This window comes from Bidens hawaiensis, unplaced genomic scaffold (genome assembly GCF_021521415.1).
Source record: "Bidens hawaiensis isolate Kalapana, Puna unplaced genomic scaffold, B.hawaiensis_p1.1 tig00046946_1, whole genome shotgun sequence".
Lineage (NCBI taxonomy): Eukaryota > Viridiplantae > Streptophyta > Magnoliopsida > Asterales > Asteraceae > Bidens > Bidens hawaiensis.
Genome location: NW_027506019.1, coordinates 76098 through 100598, shown reverse-complemented (window position 1 = coordinate 100598; position 24501 = coordinate 76098). Strand labels below are relative to the sequence as shown.

Below are 24501 nucleotides of genomic sequence, written 5' to 3'. Positions count from 1 at the left end.
CAGTTAATAATCTAGAGTTACCTATTTATTAGTTTCAAGAGGCTCTTCAGGTGCCTTCAACTACGCAACCGAATCATTAAGGGTCTCGACACCAAAAGTGATCTTTATCACGTCCTGTGAATTAAAAAAAATTGGTGAACCCCACAAATGAATTGGAATATTGAACTATTAATACCATTTTGGAGATGTTGGAAAATAGTCATCGCCAATAACAATCGTGCCATTTCTGCCGTCATTTGCATTAAATAAAATAACAAATATGCAAATTAATAAAAAAAAGTTTAATAACGAAATAACATGCACAATGCGGTCATACCAAAGAATATCAAACCCAGTGACTTGTCATCCGATGCACCCTCGTTTAAAAGGTTCTCTATACGCTCGGAAGCAGAGGGTGGGGCTCGGTATATATAGTTCCTCCATTCTTTATCAAATGATAAGATCTGTACAGTGCCAAGTTTCATTAGATGCACATGCAGGAACCGCGTTTATGACGATATTAAATTATAAGTTATGGATAGCAATAAATTAACCAACATAACTAAGTAAATAACAGACACCAACCCATAAAACCTATAACTCAAATCAGACTCAGATAGTTAATCCATTTCAAATATTTAAACTCAACACGTTTAACTAAATGAATCGGGTTTGTCAGGTTGGCTATTTAACCTGGCTAAGTTTATACTTGTTTTCGTAACTCTTCTATGACATAACTTGAACTAACATAGTGTTTTATGCCTGTATTTAATAGATATAAGAAAAATGAGCATCAATATTATAGTTTGGATCTAATTATTTTATATACACTACAGTTCCACTTTTAGTTGTAAAACTGTATTTTTAAGTAATAAGAATAAAAAAAAAGATCCATAAAAAAGATCCAAAATGAACCACGATGTAACGAAAAATGATCCATAAAAAACCAGTATAAATATATAAAACTTTGTTATAATTAAAAATTCTATTTATTATTTAAAAGTTTTTAAAGTGTTGCACCTGAGCGAGGATGGAGACAAGAAGCTTTGAAGAAACGTCTTTGAAGTCAATTAATATGCATAGCAGACTAAAGGCTGGTGCAGATAAAACAATGGCAAAAAACACGTTCCACACTATAAACCAGATTACTTTGTAGCAAACACTCCTTTCGATATCTTTTTGGTCTTTTTTAACATGTCGTTGGCATAATACTTTGTGAATTTGTGCAATACTTTGTGTAAAGGGTAGTATCGTCTTTGTTGCAGGCCCGTTTGGGGTTAATTATCCATTGGATTGGGCAATAAACTGACAAACAGCCACGTGTTGCAGCAACGACATGTAACTAAAATTCATTTTACATTGACTTTATATAACCTGTTAAGAACACAGATGACAAACGCAACCCGACGTTTTTAGAGTATTAGTTTTAAGAGTTTACTGTTGTAGGATATAATACATATTTCATACACTCATACATTCAATTATTGATATAATTATATTCTGTTAATTAACAGTTTATTAACATGTCATGTATTTATTAACCCTTTTAACATGATTAGTTAAACCATTTTTTACCCGAACCCGTTTATGACCCGAGCTTTTGGAAAGAGGAACTCACAAAAACCAACCCTATTACTCGTGAATGAATCGGTTCAGTTGCTTGGGCGTGCTGTTGAGGTACAAACTGAAACCCCTAGAGAAAGAAAACTAATGATCCGATTGAATGACTGGTGGGTAAGCGTTGATGTATTATGTAGGATTGGTGTGAAACGTTCGCTCTTAATGAATTGAATGGAGGATTCAATGTCATGTAACCGTACCGGAGCATTGAAGTGAACGAAGTTTATTACATCCGAGAAGTGGATAAGCGTCAATGGAATTAAATATAACGGCTTCTCTCATACAAGGCGTCTTAATTTTAACAAATTACCATCTTGTCCCATATGATAAACAAAAACTAAAAAAATAATTGAAAAAACCTGTCGGCATAAAAATAGGAGTTGCCAAAACAACGATTTTTATAAAAATACCACAGTGCCTCTTTTTATTCATTTGTTTACTGCCATTTACCATGATTCCTACTAGGGGTGTGCATGGGTCGGTTTGGGGTGGTTTTGGGTCAAACCCATAACCATAACCGATTCGTTATGACGGTTCGGTTAATTAGTTTTGATGGTTATAGTGTAACACCCCATCTTAAGCTATAGAATTCTTTCTTGACAGCAACCGTGATCAGAGTTCGAATAGTAACCAGTTTTGCAACTGGGGCAAAAGTGTCATGGTAATCAATTCCCTCTATCTGAGTAAATCCTCTTGCCACTAGACGGGCCTTATATCTCTCGATCTCGCCATTGGGTTTGTATTTTATTTTGTAAACCCACTTCGAATCGATGGCGTGTTTCCCTTCTGGCAATTGTTCTAACGTCCATGTTTCGTTTTGTTCAAGAGCTTTAATCTCTTGCTGCATGGCATCACGCCAATCTTTATCCTGCATAGCTTCTTTGAAGGATTTTGGCTCATTTGAAACAGTAATGGCCGCTAAAAAAGCTTTGTGAGATTCCGAAAATTTGTTATAAGAAACATAATTGGAAAGAGGATGTACCGTAGAAGAAGTTCGATTGTGCACGGGTTTGGCGTGGTCTATGGATGGTGGTAGTGACACGTTGTAATCTTGTAGTCGGGATGGAGGCACCTTGATCCTTGTGTCCCGTGGAGCCAGAGGGTCAACATGAAATTCTTCAATGGCAATGTTATCCTCGATTTGTGTCTCTTCAATCGGTTCAGTAGTCTCAATGGGTTCGGTTTCCTGATAGAAATCGGACATGGCATTTTCTTCACCATTGTCGTCTTCCATATGCTTGGCATAAACATCTTCATGCCACATGGGGAGCTCAAAAATATCAGAAGTTGGATCCTTGGATTTGAGATAAGCAAATGGAAAATTATTCTCAACAAACTTGACATCACGTGAGACTATCATTTTTCCGTGCTCAAGATCAAAAATTTTGACACCTTTCGTTCCCTGTGGGTAACCCATAAACACTCCCGGTCTTCCCTTGAATTCGAATTTGTCACCTCCTGTCTCTATGCTGCTATAATAGGCTAAACACCCTAAAGTCCGCATGTGTTCATAGTCGGGTTTTTGTCCGAAAATGATCTCATAAGGGGTTTGGTTGTTAATAACCTTAGACGGAAGGCGATTAATGATGTAGACAGCCGCCTCTATGCATTCTCCCCAAAATCTCTTTGGAATGCCCCCGTTGAACATGAGAGCCCGAGCCGTTTCGAGGAGATGTCGATGTTTTCGTTCAACCACTCCGTTTTGTTGGGGTGTATGAGGACAAGTAGTTTCTGACAAAATACCCTCACGCGCATAAAATTCTTTCATGCGGTTGGAAGTGAACTCACCTCCATTGTCACTTCTTATCCGTTTGATGGTTTTTGAAAACTGGGTTTTAACCATTTGGTGAAAGTTTATCAAACAATCACTAGCTTCGCTCTTGTGCCTGATTAAAAAAATCCAAAGAGCCCTACTAAAATCATCCACAATAGTTAAGAAAAAACTTGCATGGGTTGTGGATGGTTTACGATATTTACCCCAAATGTCACAATGAATCAACTCAAAACATTCGGTAGTTTTAATAAAACTCTTAGGAAAAGGAGACCGTGTGTGTTTTGCTTTAGTACACGAATCACAAACATTGTTCTTAAAATTGAAAGAAAATTCTCTTAAAAAAGAAATATGCGATAACTTGGATTCAGATGCATGGCCCAGTCTTGAATGCCAAGTTTTTGCATCAACCTTCGTTGCCATAGCCTTCCTTTCTTGAGCCACCATCCCCATCCGATATAGACCTTCAACGCATTTACCCGTGCCAATCAACTTCCTCGAGTGTAAGTCCTGCATCACGCAAAAATCCGGAAAAAAACTTACAATACATTGTAATTCCTTTGATAGTCTACTAACAGAAAGCAAATTGCAATTGAAGTTAGGAATGTGTAAAACATCTTTGATTTTAATTCCACCAATTAGGGTGCAGTTCCCTTTAGCTTCTACCGGTATACTGTCGCCATTCGGTATCATAACAGGCGCCTCTCGTATGGCTCGAGTGCCATTTTCAAGAGACTCCTGTTTATGTACAATATGTTCGGTCGAACCCGAATCCCAGATCCAATAATCAGGTTCATTACGCTTACCAGCCATGTTTGCTTTACGAGTAGGTTCACCTTCTGTATGCTGCCCACTGCCACCAAGATGTTTCATGAGAGTTTGGTATTGTGCTTCTGTTAGGCCCGCTAGACTGGATTCGGTCTCAACGTGTGCAGCCTTCGGCTTCCCTTTGTCCATCTTACCTTTACTGGACCACCATTCGGGATAGCCTATCAATTTGAAACAGCCTTCCCGTTTATGACCATCTCTCCCGCAGTGAGAACAATGATCAACTTGTTTGCTTCGTTGAAAGCTGGAAGAACCTTCCCGTTGTCCTTGAGTTCTAAACGCAGCCGGCTCCACCTGTGTTTTTCTCATCATGGTGATTTGTTTCTGCTGTTCCTCTTCAGAAGCTAGACGATAGGCCTCTCCAAGTGTGGGAGTGGGCTTGATGGAAAGAACATGAGTTCTTATTGTTGAAAAATCCCTATTGAGACCCATCAAAAACTCATACAATCGTTCTTTGTCCTTGAATTCAGTGAGTCTTTTCCCAATGTTGCAAGTGCAATTTCCACAAGTGCATCGCGGGATGGGAAAGACAGATTGTATCTCATCCCATATCCCACGGAGCTTGGTATAATACGCCGAAACGGACGAATCATCTTGGTGGGTTATTGAGAGAGATTGTTTTAACTCATAGGCTCGAGGCGCACTCTCCTTCCCGAACCTTTCCTTCAAGTCATTCCATATTTCAGAGGAGGCGTTAGCATACTTCACACTCCCCCTGATGTCTTTATCCATCGCTGTCGTGAGCCATCCAATGATCATGGCGTCACAACGCATCCACAGCATGTAGTTGGCTGCCGCCTTTTCTGGTTTAGGGATCGTACCGTCCACGAATCCCATCTTGTTCTTTGCAAACAGAAAGTTTGTCATCTCCTTCGCCCAGTCACTATAGTTTCCGTCGGTTAAGATTTCATTGACGTGCATCTGTTAGGGTAAGTCAGAAGGGGATAAATAATAGTGTGAGTTGGCGTCGATGGCTTCATTCTTGCCACTGCCGCTGGATTTATCTCCGGCCATCTTAGGTTACGAGCGGTGGTTCTTGAGAACCCGCTCTGATACCATATAGAATTTGGTATTCAATCTTGGTTTTTCATATCATAACAAGAGGTTAAATACAAAATAAGATCCTAAGATCAAGGAGAACAAAAAGGAAACAGATAAACTAAACAGGCAACTAAATATGACAGCTAATATATCATAATAATTTCCTTTATAAGCGGAAACGCCCGAGTGTGACGTACAGATTGTTCAAAACACATATGAAACTATTAAGTGACAATATTATCATTAATTAATTTATACGTCAAATACACAAGTTTGAAACAATAAATACAAGGAAGATAAATACAACTAAACAGTTTGTCCATTGGTTTAAATAACCTAAGTCTAGTGTCTTCTCCGTGTGTCATCCTCTACTAACAGTACCTGTAGCATATATATAAAATAAAAGGTCAACTAAAAAGTAGTTGGTGAGAATCACAAAGTTTGATATACATACATAAAAACCATACAATTCTATGAACATGTGTAACAACGCAAGTAAGGCCCTTTCTAGTTGGTAACAACCAACGCACTCGGATAATCGCACAACGCACGCAAGGTCCTTTTCAGTTGGAGACAACCAACGTACTCGGATAATAGCACAACGCACGCAAGGTCCTTTCCAGTTGGGACAACTAACATACTTGGATAACAACGCAACTCAAATAAGCAAATAAACACACAAGTCCATAATGCGAATTGTAGTTTTGAATATAGCATACTAAGTAATCATTTGAGTAGAATATACATGCTATCCCCAAAATGTAAAAACGTTTAAAAAGGGGGTGTGAGAAACTCACCTCAAAATCGAAGATAAACATGCAATAAAAGCCGAAAGCACGATAACGAAACCGACACAACCGAAACTGCGTTAAAGAATCCGAAACGATTGAACTTCTCAAACTATAAATAAAACAAAAATAAAATCTAACTATCGGGATTGAAAAGGTTATAAATATTTGGATAAGGATATTGCATTAATTAATATATTTGATTAGCATTATAATATTGTATTATTTTCAAGTTTTAACGGATTTTTAATGATTTATATTATTTTAATATTATAACTATTAACACTAATATGAGAGTTACGATATTACAAGGTACAGATTTTAAATAGTAATCATATCACGAAGAATATTTATGTTAACGAATTAAAATTAAAGAATTTAAAAGCTAACAAATAATAAAGCTATCCTAAACGGTTTAATGAATTATAAGCTAACGAACGAATTAACATTGCCGAATTAAAGTTTATCGAATTAAAAGCGGACGAATTAAAGTTTAACGAATGAATTAACAAATTAAAGTTAACGAAACTAGCCTTAACGAATTGAAATTTATCGAAACTAATATTAACGATTTAACGAGAAGGAATTATAATATTAGCGTAAATATCCTTTCATCAAATAATTTGTAATTAATATGGGAATTTTATTAGTCTTTACAAAGCCCGTATTTTTACGATGTGATCTATTCTTAAAAATAATTATGTTATTGGATTAAAAGTAACGGATTTGAAAGTTATAAAGTTAACGAAAAAGGAACTATGAAATAATATTGACGGGTTTTCACAAAATGAATTAGTTGGTTTTTGGATGAAAATGGTAATATATAATTTCTAATAAATTTATTTAGTTAAAAATAATTTTATTTGTTTGTTTATGATTTTTAATTAAGTTAATTGATTGAAAAACATAAGGAAAGGCTTTTAAAAGAAAAGAACAAAAATTAAGTCATGACCCGGGTTTGCACACCCCTACGGATTCTGGTGTACCAGCTCGCTTATTTACTGAAAATCTCATAATCGGAGTTCTATATATCCATTTGGATTGATTCCAGCGGCTATATTCTCGATTTTTATTTTAGTTTCTTGTCTCTAAGTTTCAGGTCTGTCCGGATTAACTCAGTCAGCGCGTTAAAAGACGGTTTACTTGTTTATTCTTGTTACTATTATCTAAACTCGCCTAAGTAATAAGGTGAGAGACCATTCCTTTCATATTTTATTGTTTTTAAACCTTTTGATGACATATGCATATTAGTTCATATTTTATATCTTATATATACACAACTAGCAAACTTGAATATTGTGTGTTGATAAGTTAAATGCTAATTGCTTAATTGTTTACTTTATCGCATTCGGAGATGTCCATCATAATCACATTAAAGTATGATCATACGCCGGCTTAGTAGCCAGAGCCCGATTCGCTAGGCGATGGTCAACCGACACCCTTATTTGTATTTGCTTGTTATAGTAGCCAAAGCCCGATTCGCTAGGCAATGGTCAACTGACACACTTTATTTTCTCATGATTTGATTGATTTATACTCACAATATTAGTTTTGCTCATTTTATTTATATATTATTATTATATCAAAACTGGTGACTTTTCTTACTCAACCTCGTGTTGACAAATCTTATATTATTTTGTACGCATTTGCAGGTTATTATTTGGTTTGAAGCTAAGATGAAGAAACACTTAGAGAGACCTTAGTTAATGAAATAAAAGATATTTGTGTTCTATTTTTATTTTGATAATTTGTTTAAACTTTGTGTACTTGATTGAAATTTTGTAATAAATAAATAATTAGATGTTGTCATTGTTTGGTGGTTTGGTTTTAGTGCCTAGTAAAAAAATGAAAGAATATGAAGGGTTCACAAATTAAGTGAAAGGTTCACATGTGTTTCAACTTTAAATGGGTTGAGTTCATGAAGCTTTATATATATATATATATATATATTGAATCTTCGTAACCAATAATGAATTTGTATTTGATAGAAAGAATTTGGTTGAAGTCAAAATAGATGCATTCTGTTTTGAGGTTGGTCTTTATGCATAAATGATAACACATCTTAACAACAGGAAAAGTGGCATGCCTTTTGAAGCAGTAATACCTCTATTGTAAGCCATAAAGATTATCATTTTGAGTGAAAGAAATGCAAGTCTTTAAATATTATCACTATGTGCTTTATTATTTCACTACCATACAAGAAGATATTACCAAACTAATGCTTACATGGGAAAAAACAAGACTACCATTTATGGCAAAACAACTTTGGGTCCATAACTTTTGTCTTTTAAGGTTGCATGTGAACATAGCAAATTTATGGTTACCAAAATCTTTGGTTGGTCACACAATATATATGATCATGAACCACAAATCACCTAATATCATGGATGGACTTGCAGAAGTGGTCCATAACTCACACAAAGCTCCATGGATGATGGAGCCCAAGCTTAAACTCAAAGTTTGAATCCAAAATTTAATAAATGGTGGCTAACAAAAAGGTTTACCTAACATGAGTATCCAATATAGAAGATACATGATACATTAAACTGAAAGAAAACAAAATGTAGTGATATGACAATTATGAAATATGAAGTAAAAGATGCATACAAAACCTAAGTGACCCTACTTTTTCAAGTGTCGCGTCATGGATCGATACATAATGCATTAAACTGAAAGGAATCAAAATGTAGTAATTAAATCAGAAAAGAAAGTTCATATCACAAGAAGCCACAACGAGAAGGGCAAAGCCATGTGGCAAGCAAAGAATCCTAAGGGCCGGAGACAACAACTTATATAGTGACTAGTAACACACGTGACCCTGAAATATGACCAATGACACATGTAATGTACTCGTCAATGCATACATTATACTATTAATGTTTAAGTAAGCGTAATAAAGAACATATCTAGTCATTTGGTTTGTAGACTTTAAATCCATTCACTTATTAGCATTTTGCCCTTAGTGTTACAAGTAAAGCCGTAGATGTGCACAAAAAATCTAGGTATGGAACCAAACCTGATAAAAAAAACCTGAAACCAGGTATGAATAAGAAACGGTTATTGAGAATTTGTTAACATACCTGACCCTACCCGCCAGTTTGCATACTTTAAATTCATTCACTAATTAGCATTTTGCCCTTAGTGTTACAACTTAAGATAATCTCATAATCTTTCAACTATTATAAGTTATATATTATTACATTCTGTCTGTTTACAGAATCTTTTTAAGACAAAGAAACTAAGAGACAATTATATATCAAGTTAAAAAAAAAAGTTTATGCCACCAGCAAATCCATGATCAATAAGTTAGGTAAAAAACTGTACACCATAACAAAGAACTAGCAACACATAACTTCAAAAATATTAAAAAAAATAATAATAAAAAATATAACACAATACAAAGAACTAAACTTGATTTCAAAGTATGATTCATAACTGTTCAAGATCTTTAAGAAGTCCAACTACTTGTTGCATGCTCGGTCTCTTAGCCGGAACATCAGCCGTACACAAGTAACCAATTTTCAACGCCTCGACCATCTGGCCCTCGGTTCCAGTTCCACGAATCTTCGGTCTATACTCTGGGACCCACAATTTTTCTTTACTAAACCTCTCACCCAACTCACCAAGTTTGCATCTTTTGAAATATTATCATCAGGGTACTCGTCTTCAACAGGCTTTTTCCCTGTTATTAGCTCAAAAAGAATCACTCCAAATCCAAAAACATCATATTTTGGAGTGATCACATATGATGAAGGGCTTGGGCTTCCCTCTTGGTTTAGAAACTCGGGTGGCACGTACCCGTGGGACCCACGAGTGATCTCGTCTTCAAGATCATTTCCAAAGATTCTTGAAAGCCCAAAATCCGATAATCTTGGTTCAAGATTGTAATCAAGATACACACTACTCGCCTTAACGTCTCTATGAATAATGGGTGGTGAACAACCATGGTGTAGAAACGCCAATGCACGAGCCGTCCCTAACGCAACTTTATGCCTAAACCGCCACGTGGTCAACAGCCCTGCGGACCCCACGTTTTGGATCCCATTATTGTTACTTTCATCAACTTCCCATGTATCGGAACTCCAATCTTCAGTAGTTTGAACTCCAAGTGGAAGATCATGAAGCAAACTATGCAAGTTTCCGTTTTCCATATAATCATAAATCGCAATTCTTTGATCACCCACTAAACAATAACCCGTTAAAGGAACAAGATTCGGGTGCTTTATTCTTCCAAGATGCTCAAGCTCTCTTGCAGCTTCTTGATCAGTCATGGTGGACCCATGGACCAAAACCTTAACCGCCACGTGGATGCCACCTGGCAAGAATCCTCTGTAAACAGGCCCAAACCGCCCTTCGGCTAAAAGGGTACCTCTATCAAAACTTGAAGTAGCCGAAAGAAGGTCAGAGAAGGTGAAATTTAGCAGCGGTTTTTCAAAGATCACAACGGGCACTAAAGTTGCAACCTTTACATCAGCTACCCAAGTTGTTGAATCGGTTTGGAACGAAAACGGGCCCGATATTACTTGCTCTTCTTTGTAAGAATCTTGTTTGACAACCCACATTTGTGTTGTTTTCCGACAACCGAACACGCAAAATAGCAATATAGTGAGTAAAAAGATTATTGAAACGGTTATAACTAAAGCAAGCTCTAGTCTCAAATGGGTATGAGACTTTGTCTTCAAAAGATTCGGGTTTGCAGCAATTGGGCAACTATTTGATAACCCAATGAATGCGGAATCAAGGGTTTCATGTGGAAACTTGGCATCACCGCAGAAAGTAAGATTATTGTAAGAAAAATTAAATCTTTCCATCCATGGAAGCTTTTTCAAGAGAGAAATGGGTATTTCTCCAACTAAGTTATTGACCGAAAGATCAAGATTTTGGAGGGTTTTCAAGCTCAAAAGTGGGATCTTACCGGTGAGGTGATTACTCGAGAGATCAAGAGTTTTCAAACGCGTTAACAACGAGATTTTGCTGCTGATTTGGCCAAAAAGATTTGTGTTAGACAAGTTTAAGTACTCTAGACTATGCAATGAGTCGATGTCGATCAATCTTTGCTTTAAAAATCTGTTCTTGGCAAGGTTAAGGTGTTTGAGATTATGCACTTGACTTAAATTAGCAAAAAATTCACCACTAATTTCATTATCAGACAAATCAAGATAAACCATATGAGAACTAAAACTCACTTGAGAAATATGACCATTGAACTTATTACTACTCAAATCCACAACTTCTAACGCCAACCAAAAGATCTCAACAACCGAACCATGGAAACGATTCTTGGAAATATTAAGGTAAGTTAAAGCTTCCATTTTTAAAAAATCCGAACCCTTTCCTTCGAGTGCATTTTCTGCAAGATTCAAGCTTTTAAGCTTGGCAAAAGATGAACCAAAACCATCAGGAAGAACACCACTAAACTTATTCGAAGAAAAGTCAACATAACTCAACGAATGACACTTCATGATCCCCAATGGAACAGTGGAATCGAACTGGTTTCGGTTGATATTAACAACTTGTAAACTGGTTAACAAACCAACAGAATCAGGAACACTACCAAAGAACATATTATTAGAAAGGTCTAACTTTTCAAGTGATACAAAGTTTGCAATATTAGTTGGAAGATTCATGGATATATTATTATTAGAAAGATTCAAGCTTTTGAGTGAACTCAAACTCCAAAAATCAGAGGGCAAATTAGTAATTTGGTTACTACTAAGGTCTAAAGCTTGAAGCTTTATGAGTTTACCAATAGTGTTATCAGGTATTGAACCAAACAGACCTAAATTAGTAGCAATAAGACCAATCACATTTTCTTGATTAGCATCACAAAACACAACTTGCCATGAACAAACAGGTGCAGAAAGATTGTAAATATGTGAAAAAGATGATGAATTTGAACCCATTTTGTTGAAAAAATCAGAGATGAAGAACTCATCTGCATTGGGTGTGGGCTGTTGTTGACCAAGGGTTGACCAAAAATACAGACTTAGAATAACAATTGAGATAAAGAAAGCAAAGCCCATGTTGGGTTTTTGCAAGAAAGTGAAGTGGAGTCACTAAAGGGTGACAAAATAACAAATTTATATATTTGCAGGTGGGAATGAGCCAATAGAGGAAACAAGAAAATTAAAGGGCTTTTTGTCTTTTTATTGGAAGGCATTAAAGTGCATATTGGGAAACAAAGGGTTGATTTTTTATTTATCTTTTTTTTTTAAATAAAAAAAATCGTGCCGATAATGGTGTTTCTCTTAAATGGTCATAACACTTGCTATATCTCATTTCATAAACTCAATCCTTATAATGGTTTTGTGTGTGTTTCAAAGCGTGCATATAAATCGGGATTCAAATTTCGGACACCCCCGGAAGGAAACCTTAAGGTCATGAGGTGTGGGTCATTCCCCACCCTTCAAAGGTCATATGTGGCAGGATGACCTTGAAGGGTACTCATTTGAACACCACGTTGCGCCGATCACTTTCATGCGTGACGGACCAGCATGGCCATGCTCATGCGAGTCATTTGAATGGTGGGTGTCCATCCTCCGGTCAATGTTTTTTTTGTCTTTTTTTATTTATTTTATTTTGGTATTAAATAAAATGGAATTGTGAAAAATGATGGAGAATGAGGGGAATGACCCCATAACAGGGTTAAGTGGTGGGGATGAATGATGGAGAAAAAGCTGAGTTGACGCACCGAGAAGATGTACACGTGTCGCATGATGACGACAAAGGTTTGATTTTTGTGCACTTTTTTAAATGGGAAATTAGGGTAAAATGCAATTGAGAGTGACAACGAATAAGTGAGTGGGTAACTCAAACATGGTATGATGGAAAAGGGTTTGTGGGCTTGGGAGAAATCATATGAAGAAAGCTTTAGTGCCATTTAATGATAGTCTTGTGAGGCACTATGCATCATTTTGCCCCAAGTTTGAAAATTCTTTACATGATGAAATTTTGAAAGTAGTTATAAAGCTAGTTAACTTTTTAGAAAGCCGAAAGAAAGTTACTTCAAAAGAATAAGTTTTATTTTAAAAATTTTGGTATTAATAGTTTTGTATTATGTATCCAACCCCTCATTTAATATGAGAGGTGTTTTTATAATTTAAAGAGTGATTCAGGGTATTGTGAATGAAGAGTTTTTATATTTTAAAAAAAGTAGTGATTTTTCTGTATATTTGAAAAGTTACTATTCATTCCTTATAATTTTTTAATATATTTTAAGAGTGGTTGTGAGTAAAGGAGAGAGAAAATGTAATGATAAAATGTATAAAAAGTATTATTTAATTGAAATAGAGAGAGAAAATGTAGTGAGTTTTAGTATAATTTTTTGTTTAGGGATAGGGGATGGGATGAGAATGCTAACACTTGTATAATTTGATATTTTGTTATCATTTTATTTAAAATTAAAAAAAAACTTATTATAAGCCTATAAGTATGTGTGCTACATTTGCTTTTTTCGGATTTGATTATGTTTTTAAATAGATTAGGCTGAAGTTTTTATAATCAAAGTGAAAAAGACATGTGTTTCTTGTGATTTGGTGGGTTTATCGAATTACTTAAGTCTAATGTTGTTGAGGGCGTCACCAACTTATTGGTAGAAGTAGAACAACTTGATCTATGTCAATTAATGTACTGTCTCATTTGTATCGTTGACAAAGTTGATAGATTTTTCAAATATGTAAGTTTAAAACATAAAAACTTTTGAAAATACCTGAAACACAATCATCACACAAAAAAATAAGGTTCTTTTTTGTTATTTTTAACTCGTTTAGTAGATGCGTATAGTCAGTGACGAATCTAGAAAAATTTCTCACAGGGGTCGATTATCTAGCGCTAAATATTAAAATTTCTGGTATCTTCGGGTCGGGTCGGGCCACATAAAAAAAGATAAAACAAAACTAAATCTACCTATTTACCAATTCTAATAAAGTAAAATAGATGTTGACACTTGTCATGTTTTGGTTAATTCTCACAACTTTTTTCTCTTCAAAACTAATATACCCTAATATATGTAATAAATCAATAATTATTCATTTTCCTTTTACACTATATTTATGTAACAACTATATATTTTTATAAATATAAATATAAATATTAACATATTATTTTACTATATATTTCAAAATACTTGATGGATTCCAAAAATCAACAACAAATCATGTTTCTCAAATGAAAATTGTTTCGGGTTTTTTGTGGAAGTTAAATTTGATTTTATGGGTCAAAAGTTGGTAAATAGATTGTTTGGTACAAGTTAATTACATTTAGGTCAAAATTTGTTACGGGTCAAAAATGAAATATTTTGAGTATTTTTAAAAGTTTGAGAATGCAAAAGAGATTTATCGTTAACTTTGTTATGGGTTCAAAGTGTTGACTTTAAAATGCCAAAAGTATGATAGTTAGAATTTTAAACATGATTCGGGTTTCAAGTTTATTTTTAAGGGCATTTTTTGAAATAATCAAAAGGTTCGGGATTTGGCAAGTTGACTATTTTTCCCTCAACTATTAAAATTTAAGAAAATATTGCGAACGCTCTCGACTTGCCATCCCCATGTCTATCAATGCTTCTAACTTTTATCAAATTTGAAATATTTATGTTAACATTAATTTTTCCTTCAATGGTAATCAGAACGTTGTATGGGAAGCATGTCATGCAAAACTATGCTCAAATGAAACAAAATATTCACAAAATCGAATGGGTTAACATGTTATTTTTTTATGTTGTCATTGTGACAAAGTCGAGAAGCCCTCTAAAACTTATCAAAATCTTTTCTATGGTGTAGCTCAGAAAAACATAGTTCTTGAAAAACATCAATTGCTACAATTTAATATCATACTTTCCTTTTATGGGTGGTAAATTGATAAATATATTAATAAAGGTAAAGCCACTTTTGCATTTAGGCTGAGTGGATAGAACTACTACCGTATGAAAATTTTATTTTCAAAATTGGTTCATAACCAAAATTCTTTCAATTATACATATATGACACCGAGAATGAATTTTTCAACAGAAAGAAGCATTCTGGGGTACGATTTTGCACGGGTATTTTTTTTATTAAGTTCATTTAAAAAATCATTTTGTGATATAAATAAAATCAATTTATGTACACATTTTATAGATAAAAGTATAGATGTAATACATTTTTTTTATATACGCTATGTAATTATTTGTTTTACTTATGATTTTATAATTTGAATTATCCCGTGTGTGATATGGGCTTTAAAACTAGTATACTAATAAAAGAAAATAATTCTGGACACATGGCATTTTGAGGTTAATTCTCACTGTCAAATTCCCGCCAAAATCACTTCTCTTCTATTAATGTAAAAGAAAAAAATATCTTGGTTCTAAATATAGTATTGATTATAAATTCAACATATCGTATTAAGTGGTCAATCTCCATTGATTGAATTATTAATGCTACAAATTATATTGTAAACATACTTAATATAAAAAAAATATTAATATATATAATAATTACATGTCATAAAGATATTTTATTTAAAATTAAAATGTATATAAAAGATTTTATGTTTGAAGAGTACACTAATATTTAATTTTTAAGAGATAAAAAACTATAATAATTTTGTTTACTTTTTACAAATATTCAATGTTTACTAAGTTTTAACAATCATAGACAAATTTTCCATTTTTTATATATAGTATAAGACTATTGTGATAGTCGAATAACAACGTGTTTATAAGGACATCATGAAAGCTGTTCAAAAAGGAAAATCTTGTGTGTTTTTTGGTTTATGGTTTAGGGTTTAGTGTTCAGGGTTTAGGTATGGAGTGAAAAACATTTTTGTGAAAGACTTTAACTACATTCTTCAGATCTAAAGACCTCATTGTTTTAAATGTTGCTTTCAGTGGCATTGCTTCATTATTGTATACCGATGGTAGAACAACCCATTCTCGATTTAAAATTCAAATGCATTTGATGATATAAAGCGACTATATTTGTAATACATTTTTTACATAATATAAAAAGACTTAATTATCTTTTATTTATTTCTATTAAATTATTCATTGTAATTTTATACATTAGCTTATACCGGGTAATAGACGGGTTTTTAAAGCTAGTTATAAATAAAAAACAAAATTACATCAATCGCGAGACGCATTAGGCAACAAGGCCCCGATTTGAAGCGCAAAAGCGCACCATTTAACATATGCGATAAAAAATATGAATAAACTTTAGGAATATTGGTTTTAAATAATCCCAACTATGGCCTATTGGTAAATATCAGTCCCAACTTTACACTTACCTGCTGACCGTCCCAATTATTGATGTATTTGTTTTTAACGGTCCGCGACTAACGGATGTTAACTCCGTTAGTCCATTGCTGAGTTGACCATCCCAGCTGTCAAAAAACTTCTTACGTAGCGGCTGACTGTGTATTAAGGATTATTAAGATCTTTTAAGTATAACACAAACAAAAAAGAAAACAGATTCATCTCTTTTACTCAACGAAGAACAAGCCCTAATTTCTTTAGATGAAGAACAAACCCTAATTGCTCGACGATTGAACTCCGATGGGTGATAACATCAACATCGACTTCAAGACTGGTGGGAAATTTGATGTCAATCCTCCAAGATTAAGGTATGTTAGTGGAAAACAACATCATTAGGGTTAGATGTTGATAAGCTTTCGTATTTTGAGCTACTAGGTTATGCAATGGATTATGGTTCATATGTAAAGAAGGAAGATTTGTTCTTGTATTGCTTGATACCTGGTGATGGTCGGGTAAAACTGTTAGATAATGATGGATTAGTAAATGAGATGGCATCTTTGGTTGGAGATGATGAAAGGTTAGTTATATACGTTCAAACTGAAAAGCTAAGGAAACCGAAACCACAGCCTAGTAACCTTGAATCCCAACCCACTAACCCTCAAGCCCAGCTAACTAACACTAAAGCCCAACCCACTACCCAACCCATTATTCAGCCCACTAGCCCTCTATCTCATCCAATAGTGCATACTAACCTTCAATCCTAGCCAACCATTTCTGTAACACAAATTGGATCCTGCTTGAGCCCTGGGAGCTACAATAAGAAAACAAGTAGACATCACCAAGGCTAATGCAAGAAAACAGTTAATTCCAACTACCAAATTTAAACTACCACCAATTATCAATACTTCACCACCAATTGATAGTAGCTCAGATGAGTCAGATGAAGATTGTGATGATTCTGATGATGTAAGTTACAATGTAAATTTGGATGATGATGGATCTAATGATGAAGAACTGAGAGATTCAATTGTTGCAAGAAAACAAGTACGTGAAGAGGTTGTTGCAACCCAAAAGAAGGTGCTTGAGGAGTGTTTGAAAGAATCTGGAGATGCTGGTAAATTGGTTGAGGACTGCTTGAAAGGAGGTGCTGATGCAGAGCCCTTATATTTAGATACATATAGTAGTTATGAGGATTCATATGGTGATGTTAAATCACCTGGAGAAAGTGAAGATGATAACATCAGAGGGAACAAGTACAGACAAGATGTTCCAGTTGTAGGTAACTAAACTAAGTGGGACAATGTAACACCCCGTAACCGCAGCGGAAACGTAAACAGGATGCGACAGACACCTCTGATATCAACCACATTGTTTATAAAGAAAACTGAATACATTACTAAACTTCAAATTACATTATCTCGTATTTCATTACCGTCTAGGTGATACACACATCATACAATACGATACATAATTCTGTCTATTATAATGTACCCTAACATCCCGCCCGCAAATCTTACACACATCAAGCACTTAGCACGTAAGCAATCACTTCATCTTAATTGTACCTGAAAAGCATGTGAGAAAACGGGTCAACTACGAATAGTTGGTGAGTTTCACAATTCGAGTAAACCTTGATAAATCATTTTCAAAATATAATATTATCGATGTAATTATGCTAAGCCCACAAGCGAAACCTCTGTCTGGGGACACTGTTGACCCAGTACAGTACCCATTCCGGGGGCAATGTTAACCCAGAAACACTTCTAGGGACATCTGGGGACACTGTTAACCCAGTACAGTACTCATTCCGGGGGCAAAGTTAACCCAGAAACACTACTAGGGACATCTGGGGACACTGTTAACCCAGTACAGTACTCATTCCGGGGGCAAAGTTAACCCAGAAACACTTCTAGGGACATATGGGGATACTGTTAACCAAGTACTGTACCCATTCCGTACGATTCCCGTATAATCAAATATTTATAAATACACGCAAATCCATGCGTTCAGTATGTACTTAAACATTTTAATAGTAACATGCTTTCCGCCCCGGGAAAATATTTAAAAACTATTCAGAAAAAGGGGCTCGTGAAACTCACCTTAGCACATGCAAGCAGGTAACAACAATCATTATCAGTTAACACGTCCAATCTGTAATATGATCCATACGATCGTTACTATACACTCATTATTAATATAACTTTAACCGTATCAACCGGTACATCTGGGGACACTGTTAACCCAGTACTGTACCCATTCCGGGGGCAATGTTAATCCAGAAACACTTCTCCGGACTCAGATTGTGATATCGTTTAGAGTTCCATGGTCACAATTACTATTAGTCGATTTTCTCGTTTTGCGTGCCTAGCACGGTTATTCGTTTTTACGTTTCAAAAATGAGTTTGGTCACACACGACCCGAAAGTAGTGGTTGACTGATAATTTAATTAAATTTGTGAATTTAGAGCTCGGTTTAGACGTCCCGATTGGCCGCGGGACCCGTTTCCGTCTTTAGCGTACCGGAAACTGTTAAATCGGTTAAGATTACTCAAATCATCCGAGTTATTTTTGGATGATTTACATTTAACTCAGTTATATGAAAATAGTTCATTTTTAGGGTTTTTATACACCAGTCAGCTCGTCTACCCGAACTTTGCTGGTTTACGCGTTTTATATTGTAAAAGTTCACTTTTATTCCAAATAAATATCCGTTCATCCTCGGATCTTGAGATTTTTCACAAATAACATTTTGACAGTGGGGAAATTTATAAAAATATTTCTAGAATTAATTTTTATATTTAAAATTTATTTATCTATTTTTAAACACCATTTAAACACTAAATATGTCGTAAATACCAAACGACCTTAGAAAAATCCCAAATTTTTCCTGGATGTCCCGTGCCATCCACATAGTCCCCTGTAATGTTTCCAGAACCAAAATCTCTTTTTACATGCCATTTTTACTAAAACCGAACTAGAAAACCCTAGAACTTGTTTAACCGAAAAGCCTACTTAGACTTCTCTAACTGACCTCAAATTTTGTGTGTGACTCATACATGATATAAAAAGCTTATATGCAATTTTCCAGAATTTTTCATGATATTTAACTATTTTTCACCATTTTTGGCCAAAACCGAGCATTAAATTCACCAAATATTCATCCTTTATCCAAAAATTACCAAAAATTCACAGAACTCATATTTTCATGTGTAGATCATCCCTGTAAAATTTCATTACCTAACTCTAAACCTACCATAATCTGTCCAAAACTCCAAAACCGAACATAAACCGAATATACCTTTCGATCTCCGCCACTACAAGCTACAAACTCGTTTTTCCGCCTTATCTACCACTAAATACAGAACCTACAACCAACATACCACAATACCAAGCAAGTTACACTCACGATCAAGCCTCTTACACTATAGTTTCGGTTATTGTTTCAAAACTAAAGTTTTAACCGTAAAAATTCGTTTTTGCTTCGTTTAACTCCTTTCTTGGACCAAGATCCCTTGTATAACCCGTATACATCACTTGATCACGCAAGAATCGGTTTTCATCTTTGAAACCTCATTTTCTTGCAAACAAACTCAAGAAACAAAGATGAACACGTGATTAACTCGGTTTTTACCTCGGTTTTCTTGCTCCAAATATCGGTTTTGAGTTCATGATCTTGAGAGAAAATGATGAAGGTTGAATGGTTGGATGAAAAAAGAAATGAAAGGGCTAGGGTGTTATCCCCATTCCGATCGGATTCATGGGGGAGGTGGGGTGGGACCCACTTCTCCATTCTTGGACACTCATTTGGATTCTCGAAATCCGGATAATGTTTTGGATAATCTGGTTCAGTTCGTTTTTCGTTTAAATATCTAATTCGGCTTAAAACGAGGTTAAAACGGTCGTTTTTCAGCTTAAAAATGAAATTTATATAAAACCGATTTAAAAACTTTAAAAACTTAAACCATGACATTTATTAACTTAAAACATCATATTATTAATTATCGCGCATCTTTTTCGGCTTGATCGATCATCTCTTGCTCGGTTTGGTATTAAAGGTTTCGTTTAACGTACCGACGTACCATTAAATCGAAATTCTTTTTCTGTGCCGTACTTTACTTATCCCGAAGCATTAATGCTTCGTAAACTCACTAAATATTATAGATATCGTCTATAATTGAACCCTCGATTCGTTCGGGTTTCAATAACTATCGATCGATTAATCGCATGTTCAATACGATGAATTATATATTCACGTACAATCAATACAGTGAACCATGTGTTCTCGTATAATTACTATGGTAATTCATGCACCCGACATTAAATATGACGTAACTATTGTCTACCGGTTAGGGTATACCGGGTTTCGTCGGAATCGTTACAGACAATTTCAAGTGGGTTGTTGGAATAAGGTTCCCTAGTAGGGATGCTTTTAAAGATGCTGTTAGGAAATATGCTGTGACAAATGGTAGAAATCTATTCATTAGTGACAGTAACAAGAATAGAGGTGGGAGATTAGGTATCAAGTGTGTGGAAGGGTGTCCATTTAGTTTGTATTGTTCATTTCATAAGGGCAAAAGTTGTTATATTGTTAAAGGAGTAAAAGGCAAGCACAACTGCCAAAGGAACATGATAAGGAATAGGCAATTGACTTCTACCTTCATTGCTAATGAGTTTTTGCCAATGTTCAAGACAAAACCAAACTGGTCTGCTAAATACATTCAAACAGTTGTTAGAGAAAAGTATAAGGTGATCATAAATAAATGGATGGCTTATAACGCCAAAAGGAATGCTTATAAGAAGCTTCATGGGTCCATGAGGGACCATTACAGCAAACTTGGATCATACATAGAAGCTTTAAGGAATGCAAACCCAAGTTCAACATTTGAACTCCTAACTGCCCCAACAGGGTTCCTAAGGGAGGATTCAGATGCATCTTCATCATTGGAGTCTTTCTTCAGGTACAATTTTATTTTCATCATTAGATAGTAATAAATTATTAAATTCATCTTGATCATTAGAGTTTATTTTTCAGGTTGTTTGTGTGTTTTGATGGTTTGAAGAAGGGATTCCTAGCAGGTTGTGGGAAGGTTTTATGCCTAGATGGGTATTTCCTTAACACCTTTCTAGGAGGTATTTTACTGGCTGCTGTAGGTAGGGATGAAAATAACCAGATGTATCCTGTAGCATGGGATGTTGTTGAAGGTGAAAATAATGACAGTTGGGAGTGGTTTATGGATGAGTTGAGGAAATGTTTGGAAGTCAGTGATGGTGGAAAGTGTTGGACACTAATCTCAAACCAACAAAAGGTATATCTATATTTTAGGTATGTTAATTGTGACATTTACATATACATTCTAACATTTATAATGATATGATAGGGATTGGTTAATGTTGTACATTTGGTGTGGAAGAATGCTGAACACAAAAACTGTGCAAGGCATATTTATGCAAACTGGCATAAACAATACAGGGGTGAAGAGTTTAAGGAAGTTTACTGGAGGGCTTGCAGGGCTTATACTGAATCTGATTACAAGTTGCTATCAAGGATATGCTAGAGTTGTCACCTGATGCAATGGAAGCTTATGTCAAACAGAACCCTAAATGTTTTTCAAGGTGTTTTCTTGACACTCATACAAAATGTGATGTAATAGTCAACAACATGGCAGAGACCTTCAATGGAACCATAGTTCAGGCAAGATCTAAGCATATCATTGACATGTTAGAGGATATTAGGGTTTCAGTAATGAGTAGACTGACTATAAGGTACACAGAAATGTTAGAAAAAGATGTGATTGTGTGTCCTAGGGTGCAAAAGAAGCTTGATTAAGAGAAAAATTGGGCCCAAAAATGTAAAGTATTCCCATCATCCCCTACTGTGTTTCAAGTAAGTGATTTTGATGATGTTTCAGTGGATATAGGTAACAAAACATGTACTTGCAGAAGGTGGGAATTATCTGCTATACCATGTAAGCATGTATGTGTAGTGGCAGGTTTTATTAGAAGGAATTCTGAAGAGTTTGTTCATGAAAGTTACCTTAAGGAGCAATACTTGAAGTCTTATCAGTTCACAATTCCACCTTTGCCTAGTGAAAAGTATTGGCCAGTTGTAGATTATCCTATTGACCCACCTCCAGTTAAATCTATGCCTGGACGACTAAAGAAAAACCGAAAGAGAGATCCACATGAAGATCCCAAGAGACCAGGAAAGTTGACAAAGCATGGAGTTCAGATGAAATGTAGTTATTGCAAATCAACATTGCACAACATAAGAAAATGCCCTGAAAAGGCTAAGGGTAAAGCCATTGTTGAAGGTGGTGGTGTTAAAAGGTCAAGGGGAAGGCCAAAGGGGAGGTCAACCAAAGCTTCTGAAAAGTCAACTCAAGTTTCTGAAAAGTCAACTCAGGTAACACAACAGTTATCAGGTTCTAAGAGGCCAAGGGGGTTGCCAAAAGGAAGGTTCTATCAAGCAAAGAAAAAGTCAACTCAAGCTTCCCAAAAATCAACTCAACCAGACCATTCAAGTCAACCACAACACTCAACTGCTTCTAAAAGGACAAGCGGAAGCACAAAGGGGAAGGCCAAAGTGAATAATGCTTAATGGTAGGAAGATCTCATGTTTTTTGGTTTGATGAATGAAACTTATGGTTTTTAAACCTTTAAATGTATTTTGTTAAACTTAGCTTTTGAATAACTATGTATGATGGCAAACTTATTTTATGTGTTTGATGAAATTGTGTATGACAACGACTACTAAACCTAAAACACATTTATTCTTCCAATTGGATTTCATTGACAACTGTTGTTTCAGGTTCCTAATCTCTTCTTGCAAATTAATGATCCACAACTTCAAATTCTCTATCTTCATTTCTTCAAATTCTGGATCTTTTCTTGCATTGCAGTTGCATTGTCCACGTTGCTTCAAGAATTCATCAATTTCTTTTTTCCACATGAAGAATTTCCAATCTTCGTTCTACTCATAAAATCAATTCAACCTAATCAGATTTGTAATTAAAAACATGATACGTAAATAATCGTACTTACTGGCCATAAAGGGCAACCAGAAAACTCATCCCTATTTCGAACACTTCTACGTCCAGCAACTCTAGGAATTGCAAGGATATCATGAGTGCAGTAGACATTTCCATCAACATCAAGCTTAAACCTTTTAGGGTTTTTCTTGCCACGAGATGAAGAAGTGGATGATGAGCTCAATTCCATATATCGATTGTTGTTCAATTGATCGATTTGGTGTTTTAGGGTTCTTCAATTCATCTGATTTGTGTTTTAGGGTTCAAATGATAATAACCACGATCCGGAACTGGTTAAATAAAGTGCCAATTGACACCTAAGATCCTTAATACACTGTCAGCCGTCATGTAATCTGCCACGTAAGAAGTTTTTTGACAGCTGGGGTGGTCAACTCAGCAATGGACTAACGGAGTTAACATCCGTTAGTCGCGGACCGTTAAAAACAAATACATCAATAGTTGGGACTGTCAGCAGGCAAGTGTAAAGTTGGGACTGATATTTACCAATAGGCCATAGTTAGGATTATTTAAAACCAATATTCCTAAACTTTATATGTATTTTACATAACCAAAACGGCAAAAGCCAAAAAATTATATTTATATATATATATATATATAAGATTTTTATGTAAAACAAAAAATAAAATAATAAGATAACAAAATAAAGAGAAAAAGCTAATTAATTCAAGAAAAACTAAAAAAAGTATGCGATAATAACTGTGTTAAAATTAAAATAAATACCAAGTCTATTTAAATCCTTTACCATTTATGTATTATTATTGGAAATAAAAACAATTGGAAAAGACAGGGGAAAAGGAAAGTGGACTTTGGAGTCGCTATAGACAAACTTAATAAACTATCACTTTTATATTAAACTTCTCTTCCTAATATTTCTTTGTTCATTCCCGTTGCAACCACAAATATCATCGGAAAATTTTCTGGCATCATTTATTTTTCTCCATTCTATCTTTTCTCTTTCTTCTTTCAGTAATTTACAGGGGTCGGTGTCAAAATTTTACAGGGGTTGGTTATGATTTTTTCGTATATATAACACTAATTCTTTTTTTCTCACAGGGTACAGCCGACCCCTGCAGTCAAACCGTAGGTCCGCCCCTACGTATAGTTTGGGTTGATCTATTTACACGTTTATTTAAGCACTCGTCAACAAATTCATAATCAAAATATTTTTTTTAAGTCGACCATTTACAACTCACTT

General features: G+C 35.0%; 1 protein-coding gene and 1 pseudogene across 1 annotated transcript; one reads left to right on the top strand and one right to left on the bottom strand.

Moving 5' to 3' along the window:
* Window positions 1-9398: 9398 nt before the first annotated feature.
* Window positions 9399-12077, bottom strand: LOC143616395 (putative LRR receptor-like serine/threonine-protein kinase At2g24230 pseudogene; annotated as a pseudogene).
* Window positions 12078-20883: 8806 nt separating this feature from the next.
* Window positions 20884-21812, top strand: LOC143616392 (uncharacterized). The gene is made up of 3 exons (XM_077089231.1): window positions 20884-21215; window positions 21290-21563; window positions 21636-21812. Exons 1-3 carry the CDS (start codon window positions 20884-20886, stop codon window positions 21810-21812), a joined length of 783 nt encoding a protein of 260 aa, XP_076945346.1.
* Window positions 21813-24501: the final 2689 nt, after the last annotated feature.